General features: G+C 45.9%; 1 protein-coding gene across 1 annotated transcript in view; it reads right to left on the bottom strand.

Annotated features, from left to right (window-relative positions):
• EIF2B3 (eukaryotic translation initiation factor 2B subunit gamma) overlaps window positions 1-26148 on the bottom strand; it is a 136045-nt gene that overhangs the window by 58569 nt on the left and 51328 nt on the right. Inside the window, exon 6 of the mRNA XM_084636893.1 lies at window positions 710-799. Coding sequence (XP_084493019.1) covers window positions 710-799 — 90 coding nt within the window. The remainder of the gene's footprint in view (window positions 1-709; window positions 800-26148) is intronic.

Below are 26148 nucleotides of genomic sequence, written 5' to 3'. Positions count from 1 at the left end.
CCTCCACCTCACCTCAAAGGGGGAAAATATAGCCGAGAACTTAGTGCACATTCACGATCTGTAGTGGGCATGACAGATGCCACAGAAGATCTAGGAACTGAAAGTCGTCCCCAGGCTGAACTACTAGCTGTGCTTGGTTTAAGGTAAACACGTTGATTTTTTTCTCCTGTTTCATGAAATGTTATAGCCAGGATCACTCTCCTCTTGCATAAACGGATGTTTTTCTCACCCTTGGTGGGTGGTCTCAGAGTTTCCACATGGGAACACCACAAACTAAGAGCATAGGATGCTACAGAGATAGCCTGCCTATGGGTTTAGTGGGTGGGGAGGGGGAGAGAAAAAGGTGATTACTGAGTGTGTGCGGGAGAAAAAGAAATAGGCGTGAAATGTATTTACGACTCAACTCAGTGAGGAAACTCTATAAGAAACGAATAGCCTAGGAAGTACAGCTGTGTAGGTAGAAACAAGAGACATGGTGACATTATCAGAACGGAGGCAAATTTGTCTGCTTTTTAATTTTGCTGTTGCAGGAGTTAAAACAAGGGCTCTGGTTAGAAATCAGAGATTTTTAAACACAGCTTAAGTGTTTGGACAAGTTATTTGATTTTAGAAACAGATGCAAAACGCAGTTTAACAGAACCCTGTAGACAGACAGCTACGTATCACATTAAACGTCTGGCATCACCACCTCCCTCTGCCCATTCCTTACCTATTTTCGGCAAGGAAGTCCACCACGTACTTCTTCAGGCAGTATAGATGGGCATCCGCCAGCGCTGTCCTGATGTGCATTCGAGGATGCCTGGAAGAGAAAAGAAAACAGGGAACTCACACCAAAGCCATTTTTAAGAGCTCTACCTTGTTGTTAAAGCATTGAATAATAAAAGTTTACAAGGGGCAAATGTATTGCTACCCACCTACTGCAGGCTTAACAAAGAAATGAACAGCGATGACTGCCATCACTGGAGTCTGTCTATAAATGTACACCTGCTGGCTCTGTACTGACCGATTACAGGGGAAAACGCTTCCCCCCAAAAGTCATTATTCCTGCTACATTTCCTTTGTAAGCTGAGATTGTACATTGCTGGGGAGAAAACCAAGGTAATGGGCCCAGCCTGCTGCAAGTTACAGCGGGTAATGTCAGGGTACAGTCATTTAAAGACTAACCTGTGGGCATTGCAACTCCAGCACCTTTTAATGTCCTACTCCTCTAACGAACACGAGTCACTTCAAGGAGGCAACAGTTGTATTTCTTCCAACACCACGTTGGGGGGGGCCTTTGAGAGAAGGGGGCGGCACACCTTTCCCACTGGAACACCATACTAGGTTACAGCTCCAGGACAGAGCACGTGGTTATGTGATGGAGTCACCCAGAAAAGGCCATTCAAATACTCTCTCATCACCGGCCCTCGCTGACCAGCTGTGAATGCAGAGGTCCTACCTATAACTGGTCGCAGCAGTAGTATTTCTGGCAACTCTCAGTATTCTCTATTGATTTGAATCTGTGTTAAGAACAAAGGACAGTTCACATTCTCTAGAGCAGTGAGGCCCATTTATTCCTTCCCCCTGCGCATCCTCTTTCCCTTTAAAGACGGTGTGAAGCCCTGTATTACAGCATACACGGTGGACTCTGGCATTTCACATTGATTTTGCTTTTCTCTCCATACTAAACTCGTCTCATTCAAAAACATTCTGGCACAAGGAGAGGGATGTCTGATCACCTTTCCTATTGCCAGAGCAGAACATAGGGACTGTGCTAGGTTAGTCAATAATAATAAAACACTATCAAGTTGTGGGAGATATTTTTAACGAGACTCATCAACCAAGAAGGGTTAGTAAGGAGAGAAACTCCCACCTGCACCTGAACCGGACTTCGTTTTTAGCTCTTTCCCCTTTGATGTCTGAATTCAATTATGAAGCTTGACCCAACACATCCTACCAGTGTGTACTCCCCCACCCGCACACACACACACACACCTTTGTTCTGCTTTCACCAGGATCAAGAGCACTTGCCTTTTTACTTTTATTAGTTAGTTAGGCCAGGAAAAGGATCACTTACAACTCTGGGCCAGTTGTCTTGGGATGACGTGGAAAGAGGAGTTCTCTGTATAGAGCGTGACAGAAACCCACAATACTAGTATGCAGGGAACATTTCTTTATACCTGACCACAGTGAACACCAGAGTGTTCTGTTGAAAATGTTTTTCTGTGTATGTCTCTTATTTATTGGATTGGATTATCAAGGCATATAAGCAGGACAATTCTACTTTAATTTAGGAGCATTTCTCAAGTGCGTCATTCAGCTCAAGCTAATGTAAAGTGTAATGTAAAGTGTGCTACACTAAAAACTGGTATATAAACTTGGAGGGGATTACTTCACTAACAAAAACATGAGCTCACCTAGTAATGCTCCAGGACTGATGTTATCAATGGGCCGGATGTGGCTATGAAAGGAAGCCCTTATAGCAATATTCTATATGCAAAGAAGATAGGGAATCCCACTAGTTTTAGAGTTTCGAGGTCCTCCTGCACAGCATCCTGGGAACGGTTTCCTCCTTTCTATGTAGGATGGAGAATTCTGATAGTCTCTCTCACAAAAAGAGGTTTGCAAAAGGCCAGGACCATTTCTCTCCCCCCGCCCTCCACTCCCCGAGAAAATATAAAGGTGACACAGAGAAAGGAAAGGGAGCAAGCAGAAGAGAGGGGGAAAAAACAATAGAAATAATGGGAGGAGGCAACAGACCTGTGAGAAAGGAAGAGGGAAAAGACAGCTGAGCAACAGAAAGACAGAAAACAAAGCTGTGGGAAAAGCAAGGAAAACGCCGCAAGGCAATTCCTAGCTTTAGGGTTTAATTCAAAAAGCCCAATTTCCCTACACCATGCTGGGCTTCCCCTTCCTGAATGCACATGACCTGGCAATCACCCTTAAGTGCAAAGGTGAATACGACCAGGGTGGCTTGCCCTAAGGGCTGGAAGGCCTGTGGCCAGCCAACCCTGATTACTATGGAGCCACACCTGGGAGAGATCAGGTGATTGTCCTACAAAGAGCAGCAGGAAGCTGCAAAGAAAAGGAGGGAAGCTCAGGAAACTGCACAGAGAAAGGCTCCTGCAGGGAACACATTGATATCAGGGGAGTTTGGAGGCCAGAGCCCAGTGAGCAGGAAGCTCCTGGGGGAACCCAGACTGGGTTTGGGCCTTGAGGCCAGAGCCAGAAGGTTGAGTTGCAGCTAGGAAGAGCTGGGAGGACGGGCTGTGAGAACAGACTGGGAAGATGAGCTCCGGCTAGAAGATGTCAGAGCTAAGTTTGAGCTTTTGGGTTGTGGGGATGGACTTTAAATTTGGGACCCTGAGGATTTTTGAACTGTTTGCGTTATTAAACCAGCTCCAGGCCCGGGTGGCTTTAACCCAAAGAGAAGGAAACAGAGGCAGGGTGCTGCACAGTGATCTCTGGCCACCAGGGGGAGCTCAGGAGGCAGCCAACCCTATTACATGGCTCAAACAGAAGAGCGGAAACCAGGAACTCCTCAGTTAATACTGGCTTGACACTAACTTCATGTGTGGTCCAGAGTCAGTCACAACCTCTGTGTGTCCATTTCCCCACCGGCAAGATAGAGACAATAGTACTTACCTCCCTGTGGCATTGTGAGCATTTACAAGCTGGTCTTTCTGCAACATTTTGAAACAAATATATTTAAGTCCAGGTATCATTATTACAAAATTACAGCCCTGCACACTGTACAGCCAGAAGCAAGAGGCTATCCTGCTCACAACGCCATCAAATAATATCTGCTCCATCAACAAGACAAACCGATGGTAAGTATCCAGGCTAGCGTACAGTTTGGCACAAGTGGACAAGAAGGGAATAATAGGCTGGCTAAAGCAAAGATATCTCTTGAGGAGGATTCCTGTGCTTCAGAGATCACCTAAGTGATTTGCAACAGAACAGAGCCACCGATTACATTATAATCACAGCTTCAGATGTCAAGTGGATGAAGCTCTGGTCTAAACACTGTAAGCCTCTGGTGAGGACAGCCACGCTAGACGAAACTGATAACACTACCCTATCGTAACAGGCCACTAAGGAAAAAATTTGGTTTAATGTATTAGTCTTATCTTCAGGTGAAAGCAAAAATAGGGAAGTAATCTAATCGACTACCAGGGCAGCAAACTCCATCACCCGTTCAAATGAGCATGTGGTAACGAAGATCAAAAGAAGGATGGCATCCTGCTACAGTCTTTACAATAGTATGAAAAACAGGTCACAGCCACAAGGACCAGCTGATAGGGAGAGAAACAAATACTGAATAACCTGTGTCTTGAATACTGATACACGCCAGGTTTATCAGCCTGAACAGATAAGGCAGTAGGCCTTTAATTATAGCATCAAAGTCACATAGTATTTGCTAGGAGGAGCTGGTTGCAGTTGTGTAAGCGTTAAATAATTAATGCAGGTTTGTTTGTTAAAAAACTTGCCAGACATTTCTCTGGGTGGAGCATTATATGGGCAGTGATTATAACCTCCACTGTTTGAATTCTTTTGTGTCACATAGGAAACCTTCCTATGAAGCACATCAAGCTACTGAGCAACACTTTTGTCCAGCAAATGCTACTGAACTTAGGGTTTGATCCAGCCTCACTGAAATGAAATGGCAAAACTCGCACTGAATGCAATGGTGCAGGATCAGTCTATAGTACTTACTACCATGCGTATTTCCACGGACGTCAAGGGGGCTGCTCACAGTAGCAAGCGCCTTTCATGGCAGTAAGTGTTTGAAAAATCAAGCCCTAATGAGGAGGTCTGAGGGGCTCACTGGAGGGAAATCTACATTGGTGAAGCAACGAGAAGTCAGGGGAAGATGGGGGATAAAAAGAAGAGGCTTGCACTGCATGAAAAAAGTTATTTCATTTGTCAAATTAGCGCTCCGTGGCAGGCGGCTCTATGAAATCCTGCGTTTGGATGTGTCTGCACTAAAACCCCCACGAGCAGCCAGACAGGTCTGAGCATGCAGCCCCTCACACACCGCTCAGAACCGGGCAGCAGCACTGACAGCCCTCATGCAGACATCTCCCCTCCCACCGCTTTGAAAATGGAGCTCCAAGCTTTTTCTGCCTGATAACTGCTCTCGCTCAGGATTTCCTCCATCAGGGAAATCAGCCACTGATAGTGGAGACTCCTCTTGTTTGAAGAAAAAAATGGACACTCGTTTGAACTGTAAACTAATTAAGAGAGATGACCACTAAGAGCTTAAGGTTCAAACCAGCCTCGCACTCCCACTGACAGTGAGGTAATGCCAGTCTGGGGTCAAAACCATAATTCTACAGGGAGCACAGAGAACGTTTAAAGCCAAAAAGTCTCTCTGCTAAGCATAAGATACTGCCACACTAACCCCACCACCTCACAAATAAACCAGCTGAGCACAAGGAATCCTGTGGCATCTCCCCATAACTTTGCACAGCTGTGGATTGAGAGCAGACATACTCTTGATGAAGCCCAAGGACTTGAAACTGTCCATATTCTAACGCTAATCTGAGCCCTGTCCTAAGGAAAAGGCACTCACACCTGCAAGGATTAATCTGGCCTCTGACCTTTGAACTCATTGACATGTGATCTACAGGCATCCTGTAGTCATGGGTGGTTAGGGTGCATTGTTCCCCTTTAAAAAACACCATGAAATGCTCTAAGTATGCATCACACTCCTCACTCAATCTTCTTAACTCAAGGATATACAGCACTTTTATTCTGTATAACCCACACACTGTAACAGATCTTTCACATCTCCTGCACTACGTGCTATGTTCTTACACTCTCACAGGGTCAGCACCTGTTCCAAATGTACATCACTGTTCCTCAACTGTTAACACAGAGATGCCATTCTCACGTAAAGCTGTGGATGCGAAAGCAGTGTACAGCTCAGTGCTAACAGAAATCTTACAGCAAAAGCTGCTAGCCAACCTTTAAATATCTCAGGCATTCCTTTTTTTAAAGAAGAAAAGTCCATATAAAATGTATGGCTCATTTACAGTACAGCTCTTGGCTGTAAATATTACCAGTGGGAAAAAACCCACTGTTACTTCAGCTCTTCAAAATCACAGCCACTTTATAACCTCAACTTGATACAGTGCCTTTAATCCAAAGAGATCCCAAAGCACGTAACAAAATGAATGTACCTACTTGTAACTAAGGAGCACTTTGCCCACCAGCGAAATGCTGTCACCTCTGGGCTGAAATGCAGTAGCTGTTTACTGTGCACAGCGGCATAGTTTAAGGACAGCCTTGCAAAATTCTATGCACCCACCCACCCAGATCAGACAGGGTTTTGGATGGGGGAGTAAAATAGCAGTAGTAGATTTTGTGCCTGGGCTGGTAAGCTTTCGTGACAAGTTTGGGAGACTGGTTTACAACTAGCAGTGAATACTCCATCCAAAGGAAACTGTGGGAGGAATGTAAATTGGCAGAGATGGGATTACCCAAACTGGAATTTAACAAGGACACGGGCTAATACTGCTAGTTTACAAAATGTGCCGTGAGCATGTGTGACTGGGACCTATTTTATATCTCATCCAAAGCATGGCCCCTGCAGCAGCTCCGGACTCCCCCAAACCACGCTAGAACATTAGCTACTGACAGAGGAAAGATGCAACTTGGTTTCTTAGGACAGTTATAAAGGGTGGATATGCCATATTCACAGATTAATTCCAGTAGCACATTACCACCAGCTGATGGGAGAGATCTTAAAAAATGACACATGAGGAATATAATTTTTTGTACCGAGCTATTTAATACGCTATTGCTGCCAAAGAGGCAGTGCATTGGTACAGCACCTGCAATAGGAAGGTGGCTTTATTCACCATAATGGTTTGGGATGCAAATGGGTCAGAAATAAAGGTCTCAGGATACTGTGATTCAGAATCTCTCTTTCTCAACTCCTCGATATGATGCAAGTGATAAAACAAAGGATAAAGTCATAGCTCTAGATTTCTTTAAACTGAAACAATACTCATGATTAAGAATGCCATACAACACGGGTCGTTACAACCATGAAACTGTTTGATAAACAATGCTTCTCAACAGAGCACTTCTTACCGCTGATTACCCTTGAGACAGAATGCTAATGACTGAAACATTTCTACCCAGGGTATACAGCTGTATAGGCTAATGGTCAGAGCACAGGATTAATAGAGTTTTAGGCCAAAGTGATATATGATGATCAAGTCTGACCTTCTGCATAACATGGGCCAGAGAATTTCATCCAGCATATCCTGCATCTACGTTTTAGACAGGGAACTGCTGCTAACTCACTGTCTGATCTTGTACAAATCACTTACTCTGCCTCAGTTCCTCCATCTCTAAAATAGAAATAGCAAGACTATCTATTGCCCCAATTCCCAGGGACACTAAGTGCCATTGCTTCCCGGCTGGTTTTGTCGTCGAGTGCCCATGCTCTCTACCCAGCTAAACGTTTGCTGCTGCAGACCGCACGTTCCTCCACTTGGGTCTGCAGTTCCTCCTGGCCATCCCCAGGGCAAGTGGCTGAATGGAGGTGGGTGGGTGATGGATCTGTACAATTTATTAATTCCGATTGATACTGTGACGTTGTGTTATGAAAGACTGCTGTATTACGAGTGCCTGTATGTATGTGGATCCAATATTGCGGATAGGGCCTGTAGCAGATAACCCCAGACAGATACAAAGCAAATACTTAAGGCTGACGACAGTACTTAAACCTCAAAGGGTTATGCAAAAAAGCGGAAAAAAAAGGAGGACTTGTGGCACCTTAGAGACTAACAAATTTATTTGAGCATAAGCTTTCGTGAGCTACAGCTCACTTCATCAGATATGTCATGGCAGCTCATGAAAGCTTATGCTCAAATAAATTGGTTCATCTCTAAGGTGCCACAAGTCCTCCTGTTCTTTCTGTGGATACAGACTAACACGGCTGCTACTCTGAAACCTGCAAAAAGGCAGCTGCATCCTTAGGGGAAAAAACACTTTAGGTGTCTCCTCTGAAGGGAGGCAGTAAGGTAGGATCAGTGGAAATTTATCAAGAGAAGAACAAAAAAGGTCAGGAGAGGTTTAAAAATTAAGAGAAACACAGGAACAGGGGCCAGACAGGAAGAGGAAGCTCAGGCCAGGAGAGAGCAAGGTCACAGAAGCTGGATAAGTATAACAGAGCATAAAGGTGTTAGGATGTGCAAAATATACATGTCCAAAGAGCCTTGCACTGTAAACTCCAACCTTTGGGTGCAGTTCTGGCAGAGTGTTTAAGTGACTGGGGTACCTCGGGCAGTGCTGACCTTGGGGGCTTAGGACACATTGGCTGAAGAACCCCATTTCCACAGAGTCAGTGCCCTGGAAACGAGCCAGGGAGAAACCAGTGCTGCAATGTGCGGAAGCTCTAGGAGCTTAACACAGCCCTGGGGATCCAGAGCAGCAGAGGCCTGGATTCTCCTCCTGGGGGCACTCACTGGGAGCAGTGATGGGGAAAAGGGGGCACCGAGTTCCCCTTATCCCATCCTCCCCTCCCTCTCTCTGATCTTTCTCCTTCTTACACACACATGCAAAGAAAAAGGATGGAGAGATGACGTGGGATAGGGAGTGGAAAGACTTGCCTGCATTGGGTTAATTTTGCACCACTGTAGCTGCACTGATGCAATCCCCTAGGGCAGGAGTTCTCAAACTGGGGGTCAGGACCCCTCAGGGGGTCGTGGGATTATTACCTGGGGGGGGGTCATGAGCTGTCAGCCTCCACCCCAAACCCCGCTTTTCATCCAGCATTGATAATGGTGTTAAAAATATAAAAAAGTGGTTTTAATTTATAAGGGGAGGGGGTCACACTCAGAGGCTTGCTATGTGGAAGGGGTCACCAGTACAAAAGTTTGAGAACTACTGCCCTAGGGTAGACATGTTGTTCTGTAGTAGCTTACTCTGATTTGAAACTGTGAAAGCGAAAGGGAGGGAGCATGTGCCAGAAAGGAGGCACTAAGCAATGAGGGGGTTCGTATGAATGAGGGGGAAGAGGGAATGGGTGAATGACGAGAGAAGTAGCACAGTAAAAAGGTGGAGGGAATGGGAGAGGGAGAGACGGCATTCACAGATTTTAAACTGGAACTCTGGCAGTTATTTGTTCCATACACAACAGGAAAAGTTCTTTCTAATGTTTGCCAAGTGCTGTGAACATTTAAAGCACTGCCCAAAATGGTAAGCACCAATATTATATACATTCCATATAACATCTGAAACTACACCTATAATCGGGCCAACAGCATAGCCATTTATTGCATATTAAAAGTGATTCAATTCTAACTGGAACTGAACTTGATTTAGTCAGTTTGGATCAGATCCAGTCTCCAAGTTCATTTTTCTTATATTGGGCTAGAAAATTATTTAAGGAAGATAATCGAGCTTTGGAAGATTTTCTGTTTTACTAAGGAAGGAGTAACAACTGAAGGTCTGCAACTTAAAGACTTACAACCTTTAGCTCTTTTTATCCCTCCCAACACACATGCTCAAGTGGAAAGTCACCTGGGTAAAGAATTATTCCATGAAATCGGCAGGACTGAAAAGATGGCAACCCAGAAGGGGAACAAGCTTTACGCAAACATCAAAAGTCAAAGGACTGTAGGGATGCTACTGAAGAGCAGCTCCAGTTAATCATAGAATATCAGGGTTGGAAGGAACCTCAGGAGGTCATCTAGTCCAACCCCCTGCTCAAAAGCAGGACCAATCCCCAATTAAATCATCCCAGCCAGGGCTTTGTCAAGCCTGACCTTAAAAACGTCTAAGGAAGGAGATTCTACCACCTCCCTAGGTAACGCATTCCAGTGTTTCACCACCCTCCTAGTGAAAAAGTTGTTCCTAATATCCAACCTAAACCTCCCCCACTGCAACTTGAGACCATTACTCCTTGTCCTGTCCTCTTCTACCACTGAGAATAGCCTAGAACCATCCTCTCTGGAACCACCTCTCAGGTAGTTGAAAGCAGCTATCAAATCCCCCCTCATTCTTCTCTTCTGCAGACTAAACAATCCCAGTTCCCTCAGCCTCTCCTCATAAGTTATGTGTTCCAGACCCCTAATCATTTTTGTTGCCCTTCTCTGGACTCTTTCCAATTTATCCACATCCTTCTTGTAGTGTGGGGCCCAAAACTGGACACAGTACTCCAGATGAGGCCTCACCAATGTCGAATAGAGGGGGACGATCACGTCCCTCAATCTGCTCGGTATGCCCCCACTTATACATCCCAAAATGCCATTGGCCTTCTTGGCAACAAGGGCACACTGCTGACTCATATCCAGATTCTCATCCACTGTCACCCCTAGGTCCTTTTCCGCAGAACTGCTGCCGAGCCATTCGGTCCCTAGTCTGTAGCTGTGCATTGGGTTCTTCCGTCCTAAGTGCAGGACCCTGCATTTATCCTTATTGAACCTCATCAGATTTCTTTTGGCTCAATCCTCCAATTTGTCTAGGGCCCTCTGTATCCTATCCCTGCCCTCCAGCGTATCTACCACTCCTCCCAGTTTAGTATCATCCGCAAATTTGCTGAGAGTGCAATCCACACCATCCTCCAGATCATTTATGAAGATATTGAACAAAACCAGCCCCAGGACCGACCCCTGGGGCACTCCACTTGACACTGGCTGCCAACTAGACATGGAGCCATTGATCACTACCCATTGAGCCCGACAATCTAGCCAACTTTCTACGCACCTTATAGTGCATTCATCCAGCCCATACTTCTTTAACTTGCTGACAAGAATACTGTGGGAGACAGTGTCAAAAGCTTTGCTAAAGTCAAGAAACAATACATCCACTGCTTTCCCTTCATCCACAGAACCAGTAATCTCATCATAGAAGGCAATTAGATTAGTCAGGCATGACCTTCCCTTGGTGAATCCATGCTGACTGTTCCTGATCACTTTCCTCTCATGTAAGTGCTTCAGGATTGATTCTTTGAGGACCTGCTCCACGATTTTTCCGGGGGCTGAAGTGAGGCTGACTGGCCTGTAGTTCCCAGGATCCTCCTTCTTCCCTTTTTTAAAGATTGGCACTACATTAGCCTTTTTCCAGTCATCCGGGACTTCCCCCGTTCGCCACGAGTTTTCAAAGAGAAGTTGCTCCCTTCTACACCAGTTCGCAAAGGGCCAAGCAGTAGACATCCAATACATTTTCTTAAATCAAATAAGTACAATGAATGCATGGGAAATAGTGAAACTAAAAACTGGGTCAAAGCTGTAGGTCGCTGTAATGTGGACCTGACTCCAGAAACTGCACAGAGTCCTCCAGGTGTGCTCTCGGTGAAGCTTTCTTTCAAGTCCCCTTCACCAATGTCATGTCCGAGATGAGGTGGATTTTACTAGTGGTTGGCTCAAAGGAAATCTCTGGTCTGCAAAATCTGCAGATTTAAAGCAGTTGCTGGGCTCCACACGGTCACTAAAACAAGCACCCCAAACTGCAACTAAAATAGTCACAATGCAACTAAAAACTTAACCGGGGGCAGAAAAGACAAGGTGAAAATGAGTGGTGCCAGCAGCAGGATAACATCACTAGCTTTCACTGTGCTCTATGGTTCCCATAAGGTGGCAACCTAATGGACAGCCAATGAAAGCCATCCCCTTCTGCCCAATCAATTCATTAAAGAAAGATTTGAAAACCCCTCCACCACCTGCCCCGTTGTGCACAGCCCCACACATGGGCAGAGGGGCAGCGAGTGGTACAGAGCTGAAATCCTCATTAGGAAAGCATGGGTTTTTCAAGACTGAACTTGTGTAGTCTTAAAAGAACGTCTTTTAAAAGAAGCTCAAAGTGGCATGTTCATAAAACACCAGCAAATACGGTTCCTCTTCACATGCTGCTTTTACAATGCAAACAAAAAGCAAAACACACTGGTGTAATTTCATAACTACTGTGGCTGCTCAGAGCCAGAGGGCACCAAACCTGCAGGATGCCAGGTGTACCACGACTCAGGCAGGCACTGAAGTTGCTTCAGCAGCTGGGCCTGGTAGGCACTAACCCCGGTAGGTCCCAATAACCACTCAGACACACATGGCTAATGGAAGGGGTATTTTACTAGGGCTGGCAGGAAAGGAAAAGGTTGCAAATACCCTAGGTTCAGAGGCTTAGCCCTGGTCTACACTATGGCGCTAGGTCAAATTTAGCCGCGTTAGGTCGATTTTAAAATGAATGCAACTACACAACCAACCCTGTTCCATCAACCTAAAGGATGAGTCAAATTTGGGATAGTGCAGATGCAATTTCGATGGTATTGGCCTCCGGGAGCTATCCCAGAGTGCTCCAATATGACTGCTCTGGACAGCGCTTTGAACTCCGATGCACTCGCCAGGTACACAGTAAAAGCCCTGGGAAATTTTGAATTTCATTTCCTGTTTGGTCAGCGTGGCAAGCTCAGCAGCACAGGTGACCATGCAGTCGCCCCAGAATCGCAAACGAACTCCAGCATGGACAGAAAGGGCGACACTGGATCTGATTGCTGTATGGGGAGAAGAATCTGTGCAGGCCAAACTCCGATCAAAAAGAAGAAATGCTAATATATATGCCAAAAATCGCACAGGGCATGGTGGAGAGAGGCTACAAGGGACACACAGGGACACACAGAGGTGTCGCATGAAAGTTAAGGAGCTCAGGCAAGCCTACCAAAAGACAAAGGAGGCAAACGGTCACTCCAGGTCAGAGCCACAGACATGCCGCTTCTATGATCAGCTGCATGGCATTCTGGGGGGGACCCTACCACTACCCCACCACTGTCCATGAACACCTGCAAGTGGGGAGTCTCACGCAACAGGGAGGAGGATTTTGTGGATGAGGAAGAGGAGGAGAACGTGCAGCAGGCAAGCGGTGAATCCGTTCTCCCCGGCAGCCAGGACCTTCTCATCACCCTGGAGCCAATACCCTCCCAAGGCGGGATCCCCAACCCTGAAGCTGGAGAAGGCACCTCTGGTGAGTGGACATTTGTAACTACAGTACAGAGTTTAAACGCAATAGCGTTTAACGTTTGATTTGCCCTGAAGAATCGGGATGCATTTGCGGCCAGTACAGCTACTGGAAAAGTCTGTTAACGTGTCTGGGGATGGAGTGGGAATCCTCCATGGACATCTCCATGAAGCTCTCCTGGAGGTACTCTGAAAGCCTTTGCAGAAGGTTTCTGGGGAGGGCTGCCTTATTTTGTCCTCCATGGTAGGACACTTTACCACGCTAAGCCAGTAGCAAGTAGTCTGAAATCACTGCAGCACAAAGCATGGCAGCGAATGGTCCTGGGTTTTGGTGGCATTCGAGCAACATTCGGTCTTTATCTTTCTGTGTTAGCCTCAGGAGAGTGATATCATTCATGGTCACCTGGTTGAAATAGGGGAATTTTTGTAAGGGAACAGTAAAAGGACCCCATTCATGCTGGGTTCTTTGTGCTTGGCTAAAAGAGATCATCCCAGAGAATAGCCATGCGGTGGGGTGGGGGGAGCTGCGTGCTGCACATCCACCTGAAAACTGCAGCCCCTCCTTTTAAACCCAGCCGGCATTGCTTGCTATGGGAAAGGATGGCGCCACAGTTTGAAACCATTCCCACATTTTATGAAGGCGGAAGAAGCCAACCCCACATACCAAAAGGCTTACCATGGCTGCCTGGAAACCGAATTCTGTTGCCCAGCCGTGTGTGATGTGTCACCATACTGGCAGGTGCTCAATATAAAAGGAAAAATGTGACCATGTACCAAAAGCACATGTGCTGTCTGCTGTGAATTGCTTGATTCACTGTGAAAGAGTCTCCCTTTTGTTCTCAGAAATGTATCATCTTAAATTATACTCTCCCTTTTTATCTCCCCCCAGGTGCAAAATATTTCTATGCTCCCCCAATCATCTCCGTCCCTGAGGTGATTGCAGATTAGAAGGAGAAAAAAAACACACTCGTGATGACATGTTTTCTGAGCTCATGCAGTCATAGAATCATAGAATATCAAGTTTGGAAGGGATCTCAGGAGATCATCTAGTCCAACCCCCTTATCAAAGCAGGACCAATCCCCAATTTTTGCCCCAGATCCCTAAATGGCCCCCTCAAGGATTGAACTCACAACCTCCTGGGTTTAGCAGGTCAATGCTCAAACCACTGAGCTACCCCTATCCCAGTCCTCCAGCATTGATAGGGCACAGCTTAATGCATGGAGGCATTCAGTGGCAGAAAGCATTAAGCAAGCATGAAGAGCAGAGGCAGAAGGCGATGCTGAGGCTAATGGGGGAGCCAATAGACATGATGAAGCACCTGTTGGAGCTGCAGGAAAGCCAACAAGAGCATAGACCCCTGCTGCATCCATTGTATAACTGCCTGCCCTCCTCCCCAAGTTCCATATCCTCCTCACCCAGACGATGGGGGAGGCTCCGGGCACCCAGCCACTCCACTCCAGAGGATGGCCCAAGCAACAGAAGGCTGTCATTCAAACAGTTTTGATTTGTAGAGTGGCTACAATAAGCCATGTGGCCTTGTCCTTCCCTCTTCCTGCACCCCACCGCACCCAGGCTACCTTGTCAGTTATCTCACTTTTTTTTTTAATTAATAAAAGGAAGAATGCATGGTTTCAAAACAATAGTTACTTTATTTCCTTTGCCAGCTGTGATCGAAGGGGGGAGGGTGGTTGGCTTACAGGGAATTAAAATCAACAAAGGGGGCGGGTTTGCAGCAAGGAGAAACACACACAGCTGTCACACTGTAGCCTGGCCAGTCATGAAACTGGTTTTCAAAGCCTCTTTTATGCACAGCGCGCCTAGCTGTGCTCTTCTAATCGCCCTGGTGTCTGGCTGCTCAAAATTGGCCACCAGACGATTTGCCTCAACCTCCCACCCTGCCATAAACGTCTCCCCCTTACTCTCACAGATATTATAGAGCACACAGCAAGCAGCAATAACAATGGGAATATTGGTTTAGCTGAAGTCTAACCTAGTCAGCAAACATCTCCAGCGAGCTTTTAAACATCCAAAGGCACATTCTACCACCATTCTGCACTTGCTCAGCCTATAGTTGAACTGCTCCTTACTACTGTCCAGGCTGCCTGTGTATGGCTTCATGAGCCATGGGAGCAAGGGGTAGGCTGGGTCCCCAAGGATAAATATTGGCATTTCAACATCCCCAACGGTAATTTTCTGGTCTGGGAAGGAAGTCCCTTCTTGCAACTTCTCGAACAGCCCTAAGTTCCTAAAGATGCAAACGTCATGCACCTTTCCTGACCATCCCATGTTGATGTCGGTGAAACGTCCCTTGTGATCCACCAGTGCTTGCAGCACCATTGAGAAGTATCCCTTGCGGTTTATATACTGGTTGGCAAGGTGGTCCAGTGCCAAGATAGGGATATGTGTTCCGTCTATCACTCTACCACAGTTAGGGAACCCAATTGCAGCAAAGCCATCCAATATGACCTCCACATTTCCCAGTCACTACCCTTGATAGCAGAACGTCAGTGACTGCATTAGCTACTTGGATCACAGCAGTCCCCACAGTAGACTTGCCCACTCCAAACTGATTCCCAACTGACCGGTAGCAGTCAGGCGTTGCAAGCTTCCCAAGGCTATCACCACTTGCTTCTCAATTGTCAGGGCAGCTCTCATCTTGGTATTCCTGAGCTTCAGGGTGGGGGAAAGCAACTCACAAAGTTCAAGGAAAGTGGCCTTACGCCTGCAAAAGTTTCACAGCCACGGTGAATCATCCCATACCAGCAACACTATGCGGTCCCACCAGTCTGTGCTTGTTTGCCGAGCCCAGAATCAGCATTCCATTGTATCAACCAGCCCCACTGCCGCCATGACGTCCCAATTGCCACAGCCCGTGCTTTCAGGAACGTCTGTGTTCATGTCCTCATCACAATCGTCCTCGTGCTGGCGTCTCTTAGCCCGGTTCTGCACATACTCCAGGATAATGCGCAAGGTGTTTACAATACTCACAACAGCAGCGGTGAGCTGAGCGGGCTCCATGCCTGCCGTCATATGGCATCTGCATGAGTAACCCAGGAAAAAAGGCGCGAAATGATTGTCTGCTGTTGCTTTCATGGAGGGAGGGAGGGAGGGAGGAGCGACTGACGACATGTACCCAAAACCACCCTCGACAATGTTTTTGCCCCATCAGGCATTGGGAGCTTAACCCAGAATCCAATGCGCAGTGGAGACTGCGGGAAAGCTACCCACAGTGCACCGCTCCGTAAGTCGATGCTAGCCACGGTATTGAGGACACACTCCGCTGACTTAATGCACTTAGTGGGGACATACACAATCACCTGAATAAAATCAATTTCTAAAAATCGACTTCTATAAAATCGACCTAATTTCATAGTGTAGACATACCCTTAGACAGTTACAATTCAAAGTGAGCAGCAGCAGTTCTTCTGGGTACCTTGGGTAGCCCAGTAAAGAGTCAAGACTCTTCAGGGATAATGCCTGGGGTGCCCTTCTCAGTCCAGTCTCTGTTCAAGCGTTTACCAGGCTCAGTTACCATCTCTCATTGGGGCCCCTCTGCACTGACTCCCTGCCCAACCACTGCTGCTCCCCAGCAACTCCCACACAGGCCTGCACCCAGCTGTACGGTTCGGCAGTCACAGCCTGTTTCACACGCAGCTCTCAGTGCAGTTCTAGGGATTCCGCTCTGAATCCAGCTTCTCTCCAGATCCCTGCTTGCCACCTGGCTGCTGTTTCACCGTCTCTGCAGCTCCTGGCTAGCCAAGGTACACCAGAGGCTTCCAAACTGAGCCCAGCCATTCCTGGTCTAGGACCTTTCCCCTCACCTGGCCAGGAGGAAGGGGATGCGCAGTGGGAAGCAGGCTGAAGGGAGATGGAGTCCCCTGCTTGGCAAATCCAACACAACATTCATCTCTTTTGCCATAATCACGTTCCATGGGGCCCAAGAAGAGCCTGCCAAGACTGTCTGGTAGAAGGAGCAGGTTTTTTCTGTTTTTTTTTTTTTAAACTCTTGTTTTTATGATCTCGTCATTATTTAGCGCTGTGAGCGTGGTGCTGTGCAAAACTTGGGTAAGACTGTCCTGGCCCCACAAAAAGCTTACAGCATAGGAGGGAAGAAAGAGGGGACAGGAAGCATGTATAAACCCAAAGGGAAAAAGTCAAGTATTCTTATGTTTGACATTATTAAAGGTGTCTCGGTCTAAGCCCATATAGGACTTCCCCTGCAGTAAATCCAGTAGCACTGTTACTTCCTTGGACCTTGATATATGGTGAGAGAAGTACTGTCATTTCATGCTCTCTGTGGTCACCTCTCTGCTGAATTAGTGTTCTGAACTGCAGTTCCCTTCGGGGCCTAGTGCTTCTGTCTCACTTTTGATACACAACAAGGATTTAAATCAAAGAAGCCAAACAGATTCGCATTGCAGATTCACAGAACTGCTGCCCTTTTGCGAGCCGGTTAACACATCAGCCCCACCTTGCTCCCTGACAGATCTCACTCAGTATGTATGAATGGAAACCTATTTAGTCTGTCAGGTAAGGGCAATCAACTGAATGGCTCCAGCCTAGCCAGAAGTTAATGAACATCACTATGGGTATATCTTCACTCCAGAGGAGCCCAGGCTTACCTATCCTTGGTGATACATCCGTACTGGAAAGCCCTACCATGCTACAGAGATAGAGGGCAACAAAATACCAGCTGAAATTGTGGAAGGCTTTGGTCAACAACCAGCACCCAAGCTTGATTAGCCTGCATCCTCATTGCAAAATAGGTGGGTTGCCAGCCCAGGCTTCAGTGAAACCCTGGCCCAAACCTATTCCTCAGCCATGTATGCTAGCCTGGGCTTAACAAACCCAGGTGAGAGGTGTGTGAATGGCAGGGGGGATAGGCAACACCCAGATTAGAGACCTGCAGTGAAGTTATACCCTTTCTGTAATAAGGGCTACAGAAAACACACACTAGAATATTTAAATAATATTTTCCTCAACAGCCATAAATTACACAGGACACATTTGTTTCTTGTCTAATGATATTCCAAAGGTATAAAATAAGTTAATGAAAATTAAACTAGTAATTAGAAAAGACAGAACTCTAGTACGACTGCCATCTCTAACCAGACTTAAAAGCAAAGCAGAGTTGGAATTAGATTAAAACCAATTAACAGAGATCGCCGATCATCACTTTAATTCAGATAAAATGTTTACATGCAGAGAGTTCTAATTATTAGTTTATAAAGAACACCCTCAGAAATACCATGGGGCCATGGATGTAAGCGCCAGCAGGAAAAAAGCTCAGGAAAAATCTATCGTTACTGCAAAAAGAATAAGATGTTCACCAAGAGTTCAAATTAACATTTTTAAACACAAAATTACAGTGGTTGGAACCACACTGGCTTATTTTCTGTTTAGAATAGATTACTCGTGATTTAAAATTTCCAGATCTTTTAATGGCAATAACAGAAGTCACTGAATCATATTACTTACTAGGAAGAAACGAGCTTACACCTAAAATGCTTTTGGGAGGATGTTAAAGTTGGAACCCTACATCCTTAAACTCCAACTGAATGTAAACATACCACACACACCGCACACTGAAGACAGGTCTAGGTATTTAAAGAGTCTTTTTCATCTTTCACCCACTTACCAGGGCCTGCATAACTACTCAAGAATGAGAGCTGGTAATTTTGTTCCTTTTACAAAGTGACCAGACTGCGGTTAAAATAGCACAGTGGACAGAGGAAAACTAGAGCAGGAATCTTGGCTAACTCAATGGATTAAGCCAGTGTTTAGAGCAGTAGGGTACCTTCCTTCCTCTGTAGGACTACTGCAGAATAGAAGCTCCATACAAACTGAACCTTGTTCTTCACCTGTTAATTTACTTAATGCAGAAGATGGGTTGAGGGTGGGGGAACTGCTTTTAGAATAAATACAAGAGATTTTTGCAGTGTTGTTGTAGCCTTGTTGGTCCCAGGATATGAGAGAGAGAAGGTGGGTGAGGTAGTATCTTCTATTGGACCAACTTTTCTGTTGGTGGAAGGGACAAGTTTTTTGGGTTCCACAGAGCAGAGATTTTGTCTGTTTAAACAAACATTTTTAAAAAAAGAAAAGCAGCTGTCTTGAAAGCCAACAAGATGGTGTCCATCCCTGTATTTTTTAAATGTAAATACTGGTGTCATTTCTTTGTTTTATGTGGTTGCAGTTACAAAGTCTGGTTTCCAGTTGTAACTAATAAGAGCTTTATGGTTTTCTAGCGTGTTTACCGGCATATTGCTTGTCTGGAGACATACCGTGGCTGTCATGCTTAAATTGGTAGAAGAGATGTTACTAATCCAGACTTAAAATAGTTCCTGAATATTAGTGCAGTGGCACAGAATGGCCTTTTCCACACAGGACACGTATCACAGACCACAGGATGTGGCTGAGGAGCAAAAACACAAACAGCAACTGATACTTTTACGGTTTAGTTTGTCCACTTGTGGCACCAACCTAAAGGTTCACAGCTAGAGGAAATGTACTGGCAATGACTGGCTGCTGAACTCAAATGCTCTGTAATCTGATCTTTAAAAACATTTCCATGCAAGTACCAGAGTAGCAACAAATCAGATCCTTGTACTTCAATGAGGATAAATGCCTTGTAGGACAATTCTCCCATCTTGAACCATTTAGCATTACAAACAGTAAAAAGGACCCTTGTGGTTGATGACCTGCAGATTATCACTTAAAATTTTTTTTTAACAATCTCAAATTTTATTTAAAAAAAACAACAACTCCCATTTCCCTTCTTGCCTGGAAGAGACTAGGCCCATTCCCCAGACGTGGCTAAGACCTGCCTCGGTATTCCCCAGCAGCCCCAACGAGACTAATGTCAGAAGTAGGCCTTCAATGGCTTGAGGTTTATAGGAATGAAAGAAGGAAGAATTAAATTTGAAACTCTGCTTGTTTACTAGCACTAATTAAATATGCCAGATTTCTGGGCAAGCTTCCTAGCCTGTGGCTCCTAAATTACTGGCTTGTAAAACAGTCAAAAATTACACAAGTGCGGAGAGTGAAAGTACAATAACAGAGTGTTTCACGTCCAGTCCTGCCCTCAGCTTGTAAAGAAAGAAATGTATTAGAAACCATCTGAAACTATAAAGACCTATGCTGGCTTCCTAGACTGTAATGCAGACATGATAAAGGCTTGACTCTACAATTGTTCATTCTGAGGAGTGAAGTATCAAGTAGGAGGGGTTAAGAATCAGTGGCCAGCACACAAAATGAACCTTAAAAATCCAGCAGCATGCTTACTCCTCAGAATACAAGGGTTCTGATTCTGCTCCCACTGGAGTTTTTCCATTTACTTCTCAACAGGAGCAGGTAGGATCCAGTATCTGAATTCGAGAATCTGCAGTCCTCAGAGCAGGACTGTTAATTTACTCAGTGATTCACTGAAAATTAACTTGTTTCCCCCCAACCCCCCCCCCACACACACAGTTGGGATTCCAAAATTAAATCCAACCGAAGGTCACAACCAATTTCCATAATCCACTGAGACTGTAAACTCTCTGGGGCAAGCAGTGTGTCTTTGCTCTGTTTGTACAGCACCCAGGGCTGCTAGGCACTACTTCAGTAGCGATCGCTAAAAAAGCTGGGGAAGACTGAAGTCAACTTCACCTTTAATGGAGCCTCTGGAGACTGCTCATCTCAATGTACAAGGGAGATGAAATGTCCACGGGCATTAAAAGGTAAGTCAAGGCAGGGAGGAGGGAAAGAGACAGACTAAAATTCCGTGGACCACAGGAGGCACTTTTTATACTCCAGGACTATAGGGAAAAGCTTCCCAATTACTATCAGAGACTGAAATAAAAGTTTCTGCAAAAAGTGGCAGAAACACTCAAGTGATTAAGAAACACTTAGAAATGTGACCCACAGCCCAGATGTCCTACAAAATTGCACAAGAACTTATGATGAATGTGAAATTCACATACGTCATCACTGTCCAGTAGTTTTGCTCAGTTGTAATGAAGGCTTGAGTTATGCTGCAACAAAAATATTCTGCTGTAAAAATAAGGGCACAAACATATAACACTCAAACTCCCAGAACAATGTTCACGAGGCAGAGAGAAACTACACAAAAATTAGGTCTATGTTTATAACTGAGATTTACAAGAGCAGTTCCAGAAACTGCAAGTTCTTCCATGGAAGCATTAATTTAATTAGCCTGCACTGGGTTTGTACTAAGGCCTTCAATGTATACTTACACACACACACTGGGGGGGTATTTAGAAGCATGACTATTTACTGAACTACTTTAAAAATGACCATATGCAGATAAGAAGTCTCCCAAACATACTCCCACAAGATCCCTTTTACAAGCAAATAATATACATTTTACATGTATTCAGACTATATGTTTTAAATTAAAAATGTGACTGCATCAGATATTCATATAATCTTGCAAACCTGCCAACAATCAAACGCAAATTACATGAAGGAATTTCTGGAAATGGAACTGCAGAGCTGCAGGGGTTGTATTTCTTGTAAAGAGGATGACGTTCCCTTTTAAAATGAATCTAGAAGTGACAGTACAGTATAAAAGAATACCACACTTTGGTATAATGATATTAATAAAAGATCCTCATAAAGAATTAGAACATATGAATGGCCATACAGGGTCAGACCAAAGGACCATGTAGCCCAGTATACTGTCTTCCAACAGTGGCCAGTCCCAGATGCTTCAGAGTTAATCAACAGAACAGGCAGATTTATTGAGTGTGATCCATCCCCTGTCGTCCAGTCCTAGCTTCTAGCAGTCAGAGGTTTAGGGACACCCAGAGCATGAAGCTGCATCTCTGACCATCTTGGCCAATAGCCACTGATGGACTTATCCTCTATGAATTTATCCAATTCTTTTTTAACCCAATTATACTTTTGGCCTTCACAACATCCCCTGGGGCAATGAGTTCCACAGGTTGACTCTGCATTACCTGAAGTAGTACTTCCTTATGTTTGTTTTAAACCTGCTGCCTAGTAATTTAATTGGGTCACCCTTGATTCTTGGATTATGTGAAGGGCTAAATAACATTTTCCTATTCACTTTCTCCACATCATTCATGATTTTAAAGATCTCCATCATATCCCCCCTTGGTTTGTCTCTTTTCTAAGCTGACCAGTCCCTATCTTTTTAATCTCTCCTCATATGGAAGCTGTTCCATCCCCCTCATCATTTTTGCTGCCCTTCTCTGTACCTTTTCCAATTCTAATATATCTTTTTTTGAGATTGGGCAACCTGAACTGCACGCAGTATTCAAAGTTTGGGTGTACCATGGATTTCTATAGTGGCATTATGATAGTTTCTGCCTTATTATATCTCTCTTTCCTAATGGTTCCTAACATTGTTAGATTTTTTGACTGCTACTGCACTTTGAGCAGATGTTTTCAAATAACTATCCAGGATGACTCCTAGTGTAGACCAGGGCAAAGAGATCTTGGAGTTGAGGTTGAATTTAGCAGCATTAAAGCGACTTAACCCTGCAACCGTCCACACGATGAAGCCCTTTTTTCGACTTAAAGGGCTCTTAAAATCGATTTCTTTACTTCACCCCCGACAAGTGGATTAGAGCTGAAATCGGCCTTGCCGGGTTGAATTTGGGATACTGTGGATGCAATTAGACAGTATTGGCCTCTGGGAGCTATCCTAGAGTGCTCCATTGTGACCGCTCTGGACAGCGCTCTCAACTCAGATGCACTTGCCAGGTAGACAGGAAAAGGCCCACAAACTTTTGAATTTCATTTCCTGTTTGGCCAGCATGGCAAGCTGCAGGTGAGTGCAGAGCTCATCAGCAGAGGTGACCATGATGGAGTCCCAGAATCGCAAAAGAGCTTCAGCATGGACCGAACGGGAGGTACGGGATCTGATCGCTGTATGGGGAGAGGAATCCGTGCTATCAGAACTCCGTTCCAGTTTTCGAAATGCCAAAACCTTTGTCAAAATCTCCCAGGGCATGAAGGACAGAGGCCATAACAGAGACCCGAAGCAGTGCCGCGTGAAACTTAAGGAGCTAAGGCAAGCCTACCAGAAAACCAGAGAGGCAAACGCCCACTCCAGGTCAGAGCCCCAAATATGCCGCTTCTATGATGAGCTGCATGCCATTTTAGGGGGTTCAGCCATCACTACCCCAACTGTGCTGTTTGACTCCTTCAATGGAGATGGAGGCAACACGGAAGCAGGTTTTGGGGATGAGGAAGATGATGATGATAAGGCTGTAAATAGCTCACAGCAAGCAAGTGGAGAAACCGGTTTTCCCGACAGCCATGAACTGTTTCTCACCCTGGACCTGGAGCCAGTACCCCCCAAACCCACCCAAGACTGCCTCCTGGACCCGCCAGGCAGAGAAGGGACTTCTGGTGAGTGTACCTTTTTAAATAGTATACATGGTTTAAAAGCAAGCGTGTTTAATGATTAATTTGCCCTGGCATTTGTGGCCAGTACAGCTACTGGAAAAGTCTGTTAACATGTCTGGGGATGGAGCGGAAATCCTCCAGGGACATCTCCAAAAAGTTTTCCTGGATGTACTCCCAAAGCCCTTGCAAAAGGTTTCTGGGGAGGGCAGCCTTATTCCATCCACCATGGTAGGACACTTTACCGCACCAGGCCAGTAGCACTTAGTCGGGAATCATTGCAGAACAAAGCATTGCAGTGTATGTTTGCTAGCATTCAAACAACATCCGTTCTTTATCTCTCTCTGTTACCCTCAGGAAAGTGGTATAATTCATGGTCACCTGGTTGAAGTACAGTGCTTTTCTTAAGGGGACATTCAGAGGTGCCCGTTCCTGCTGGGCTGTTTGCCTGTGGCTGAACAGAATTGCTCCCTGCTGTTAGTCACGGGGAGGGGTTAGCCACGTGGTGGGGGGAAGCAAAATGCGACTTTGTAACGAAAGCACATGTGCTATGTATGTAATGTTAACAGCAAGGTTTACCCTGAAAGAGTGTACCCATTGTTCTGTAAAATGTCCCTTTTTTTTCCCCTCCACCAGCTGTATGTGTTTCAAGGATCACGGGATCTTCTCCTTCCCAGAGGCTAGCGAAGATTAGAAGGCAAAAAAAAAAAAAAGCACTTGTGATGAAATGTTCTGAGCTCATGCTGTCCTCCCACACTGACACAGCACACACGAATGCGTGGCGGAGACAATGTCAGAGTGCAGGAAAGCACAAAATGACCGTGAGGAGAGGTGGCAGGCTGAAGAGAGGGCTGAAGCTGAAAGGTGGCGGCAGCGTGATGAGAGGAGGCAGGACTCAAGGCTGAGGCTGCTGGAGGATCAAACTAATATGCTCCAGCATATGGTTAAGCTGCAGGAAAGGCAGCAGAAGCACAGACTGCTGCTACAGCCCCTGTGTAACCAACCGCCCTCCTCCCCAAGTTCCATAGCCTCCACACCCAGACGCCCAAGAACGCGGTGGGGGGGCCTCCAGCCACCCAGCCACTCCACCCCAGAGGATTGCCCAAGCAACAGAAGGCTGCCATTCAATAAGTTTTAACGTTTTAAACTTTTAAAGTGCTGTGTGGCCTTGTCCTTCTCTCCTCCACCACCCCTCCTGGGCTACCTTGGTAGTTATCACCCTATTTGTGTGATGAATGAATAAAGAATGCATGAATGTGAAGCAACAATGACTTTATTGCCTCTGCAAGCAGTGATCGAAGGGAGGAGGGGAGGGTGGTTAGCTTACAGGGAAGCAGAGCGAACCAAGGGTGGGGGGGTTTCATCAAGGAGAAACAAACAGAACTTTCACATCGTAGCCTGGCCAGTCATGAAACTGTTTTTCAAAGCTTCTCTGATGCGCACCACGCCCTCCTGTGCTCTTCTAACTGCCCTGGTGTCTGGCTGCGCGTAACCAGTGGCCAGACGATTTGCCTCAACCTCCCACCCTGCCATAAACGTCTCCCCCTTACTCTCAAAGATATTGTGGAGCGCATAGCACAGTAACAACAGTGGGAATATTGGTTTTGCTGAGGTCTAACCGAGTCAGTAAACTGCGCCAGCGCGCTTTTAAACGTCTAAATGCACATTCTATCACCATTCTGCACTTGCTCAGCCTGTAGTTGAACAGCTCCTGACTACTGTCCAGGCTGCCTGTGTACGGCTTCATGAGCCATGGCATTAAGGGGTAGGCTGGGTCCCCAAGGATAACTATAGGCATTTCAACATCCCCAGCGGTTATTTTCTGGTCTGGGAATAAAGTCCCTTCCTGCAGCTTTTGAAACAGACCAGAGTTCCTGAAGATGCGAGCATCATGTACCTTTCCCGGCCATCCCACGTTGATGTTGATGAAACGTCCCTTGTGATCCACCAGTGCTTGCAGCACTAATGAAAAGTGCGGTTTATGTACTTGCCGGCTTGGTGCTCCGGTGCCAAGATAGAGATATGGGTTCTGTCTATGGCCCCACCACAGTTAGGGAATCCCATTGCAGCAAAGCCATCCACGATGACCTGCACATTTCCCAGGGTCACTACCCTTGATATCAACAGATCTTTGATTGCGTGGGCTACTTGCATCACAGTAGCCCCCACAGTAGATTTACCCACTCCAAATTGATTCCCGACTGACTAGTAGCTGTCTGGCGTTGCAAGCTTCCACAGGGCTATCGCCACTCGCTTCTCAACTGTGAGAGCTGCTCTCATCTTGGTATTCTTGCGCCTGAGGTCAGGGGAAAGCAAGTCACTAAGTTCCATGAAAATGCCCTTACGCATGTGAAAGTTTCACAGCCACGGGGAATCGTCCCAAACCTGCAACACTATGCTGTCCCACCAGTCTGTGCTTGTTTCCCGGGCCCAGAATCGGCGTTCCACCGCATGAACCTGCCCCATTAGCACCATGATGCCCACATTGTCAGGGCCCATGCTTTGAGGGAAGTCTGTGTCCATGTCCTCATCACTCTCGTCACTGCACTGACTTCGCCTACTCGCCCGGTTTTGCTTTGCCAGGTTCTGGTGCTGCATATACTGCTGGATAATGCGCGTGGTGTTTAATGCGCTCCTAATTGCCAAAGCGATCTGAGCGGGCTCCATGCTTGCCGTGGTATGGCAGCTGCACAGAAAAAAGGCACGGAACGATTGTCTGCTGTTGCTCTGACAAGAGGGAGGGGCGACTGACAACATGGCTTACAGGGTTGGCTTACAGAAAATTAAAATCAAAGGGGGTGGCTTTGCATCATGAAGAAACAAAAACAA

Source organism: Lepidochelys olivacea (assembly GCF_965140295.1).
Source record: "Lepidochelys olivacea isolate rLepOli2 genome assembly, chromosome: 8".
NCBI lineage: Eukaryota > Metazoa > Chordata > Testudines > Cheloniidae > Lepidochelys > Lepidochelys olivacea.
The sequence above is the reverse complement of the archived record's forward strand: the minus strand, read 5'-3'. Positions and strand labels throughout refer to the sequence as shown.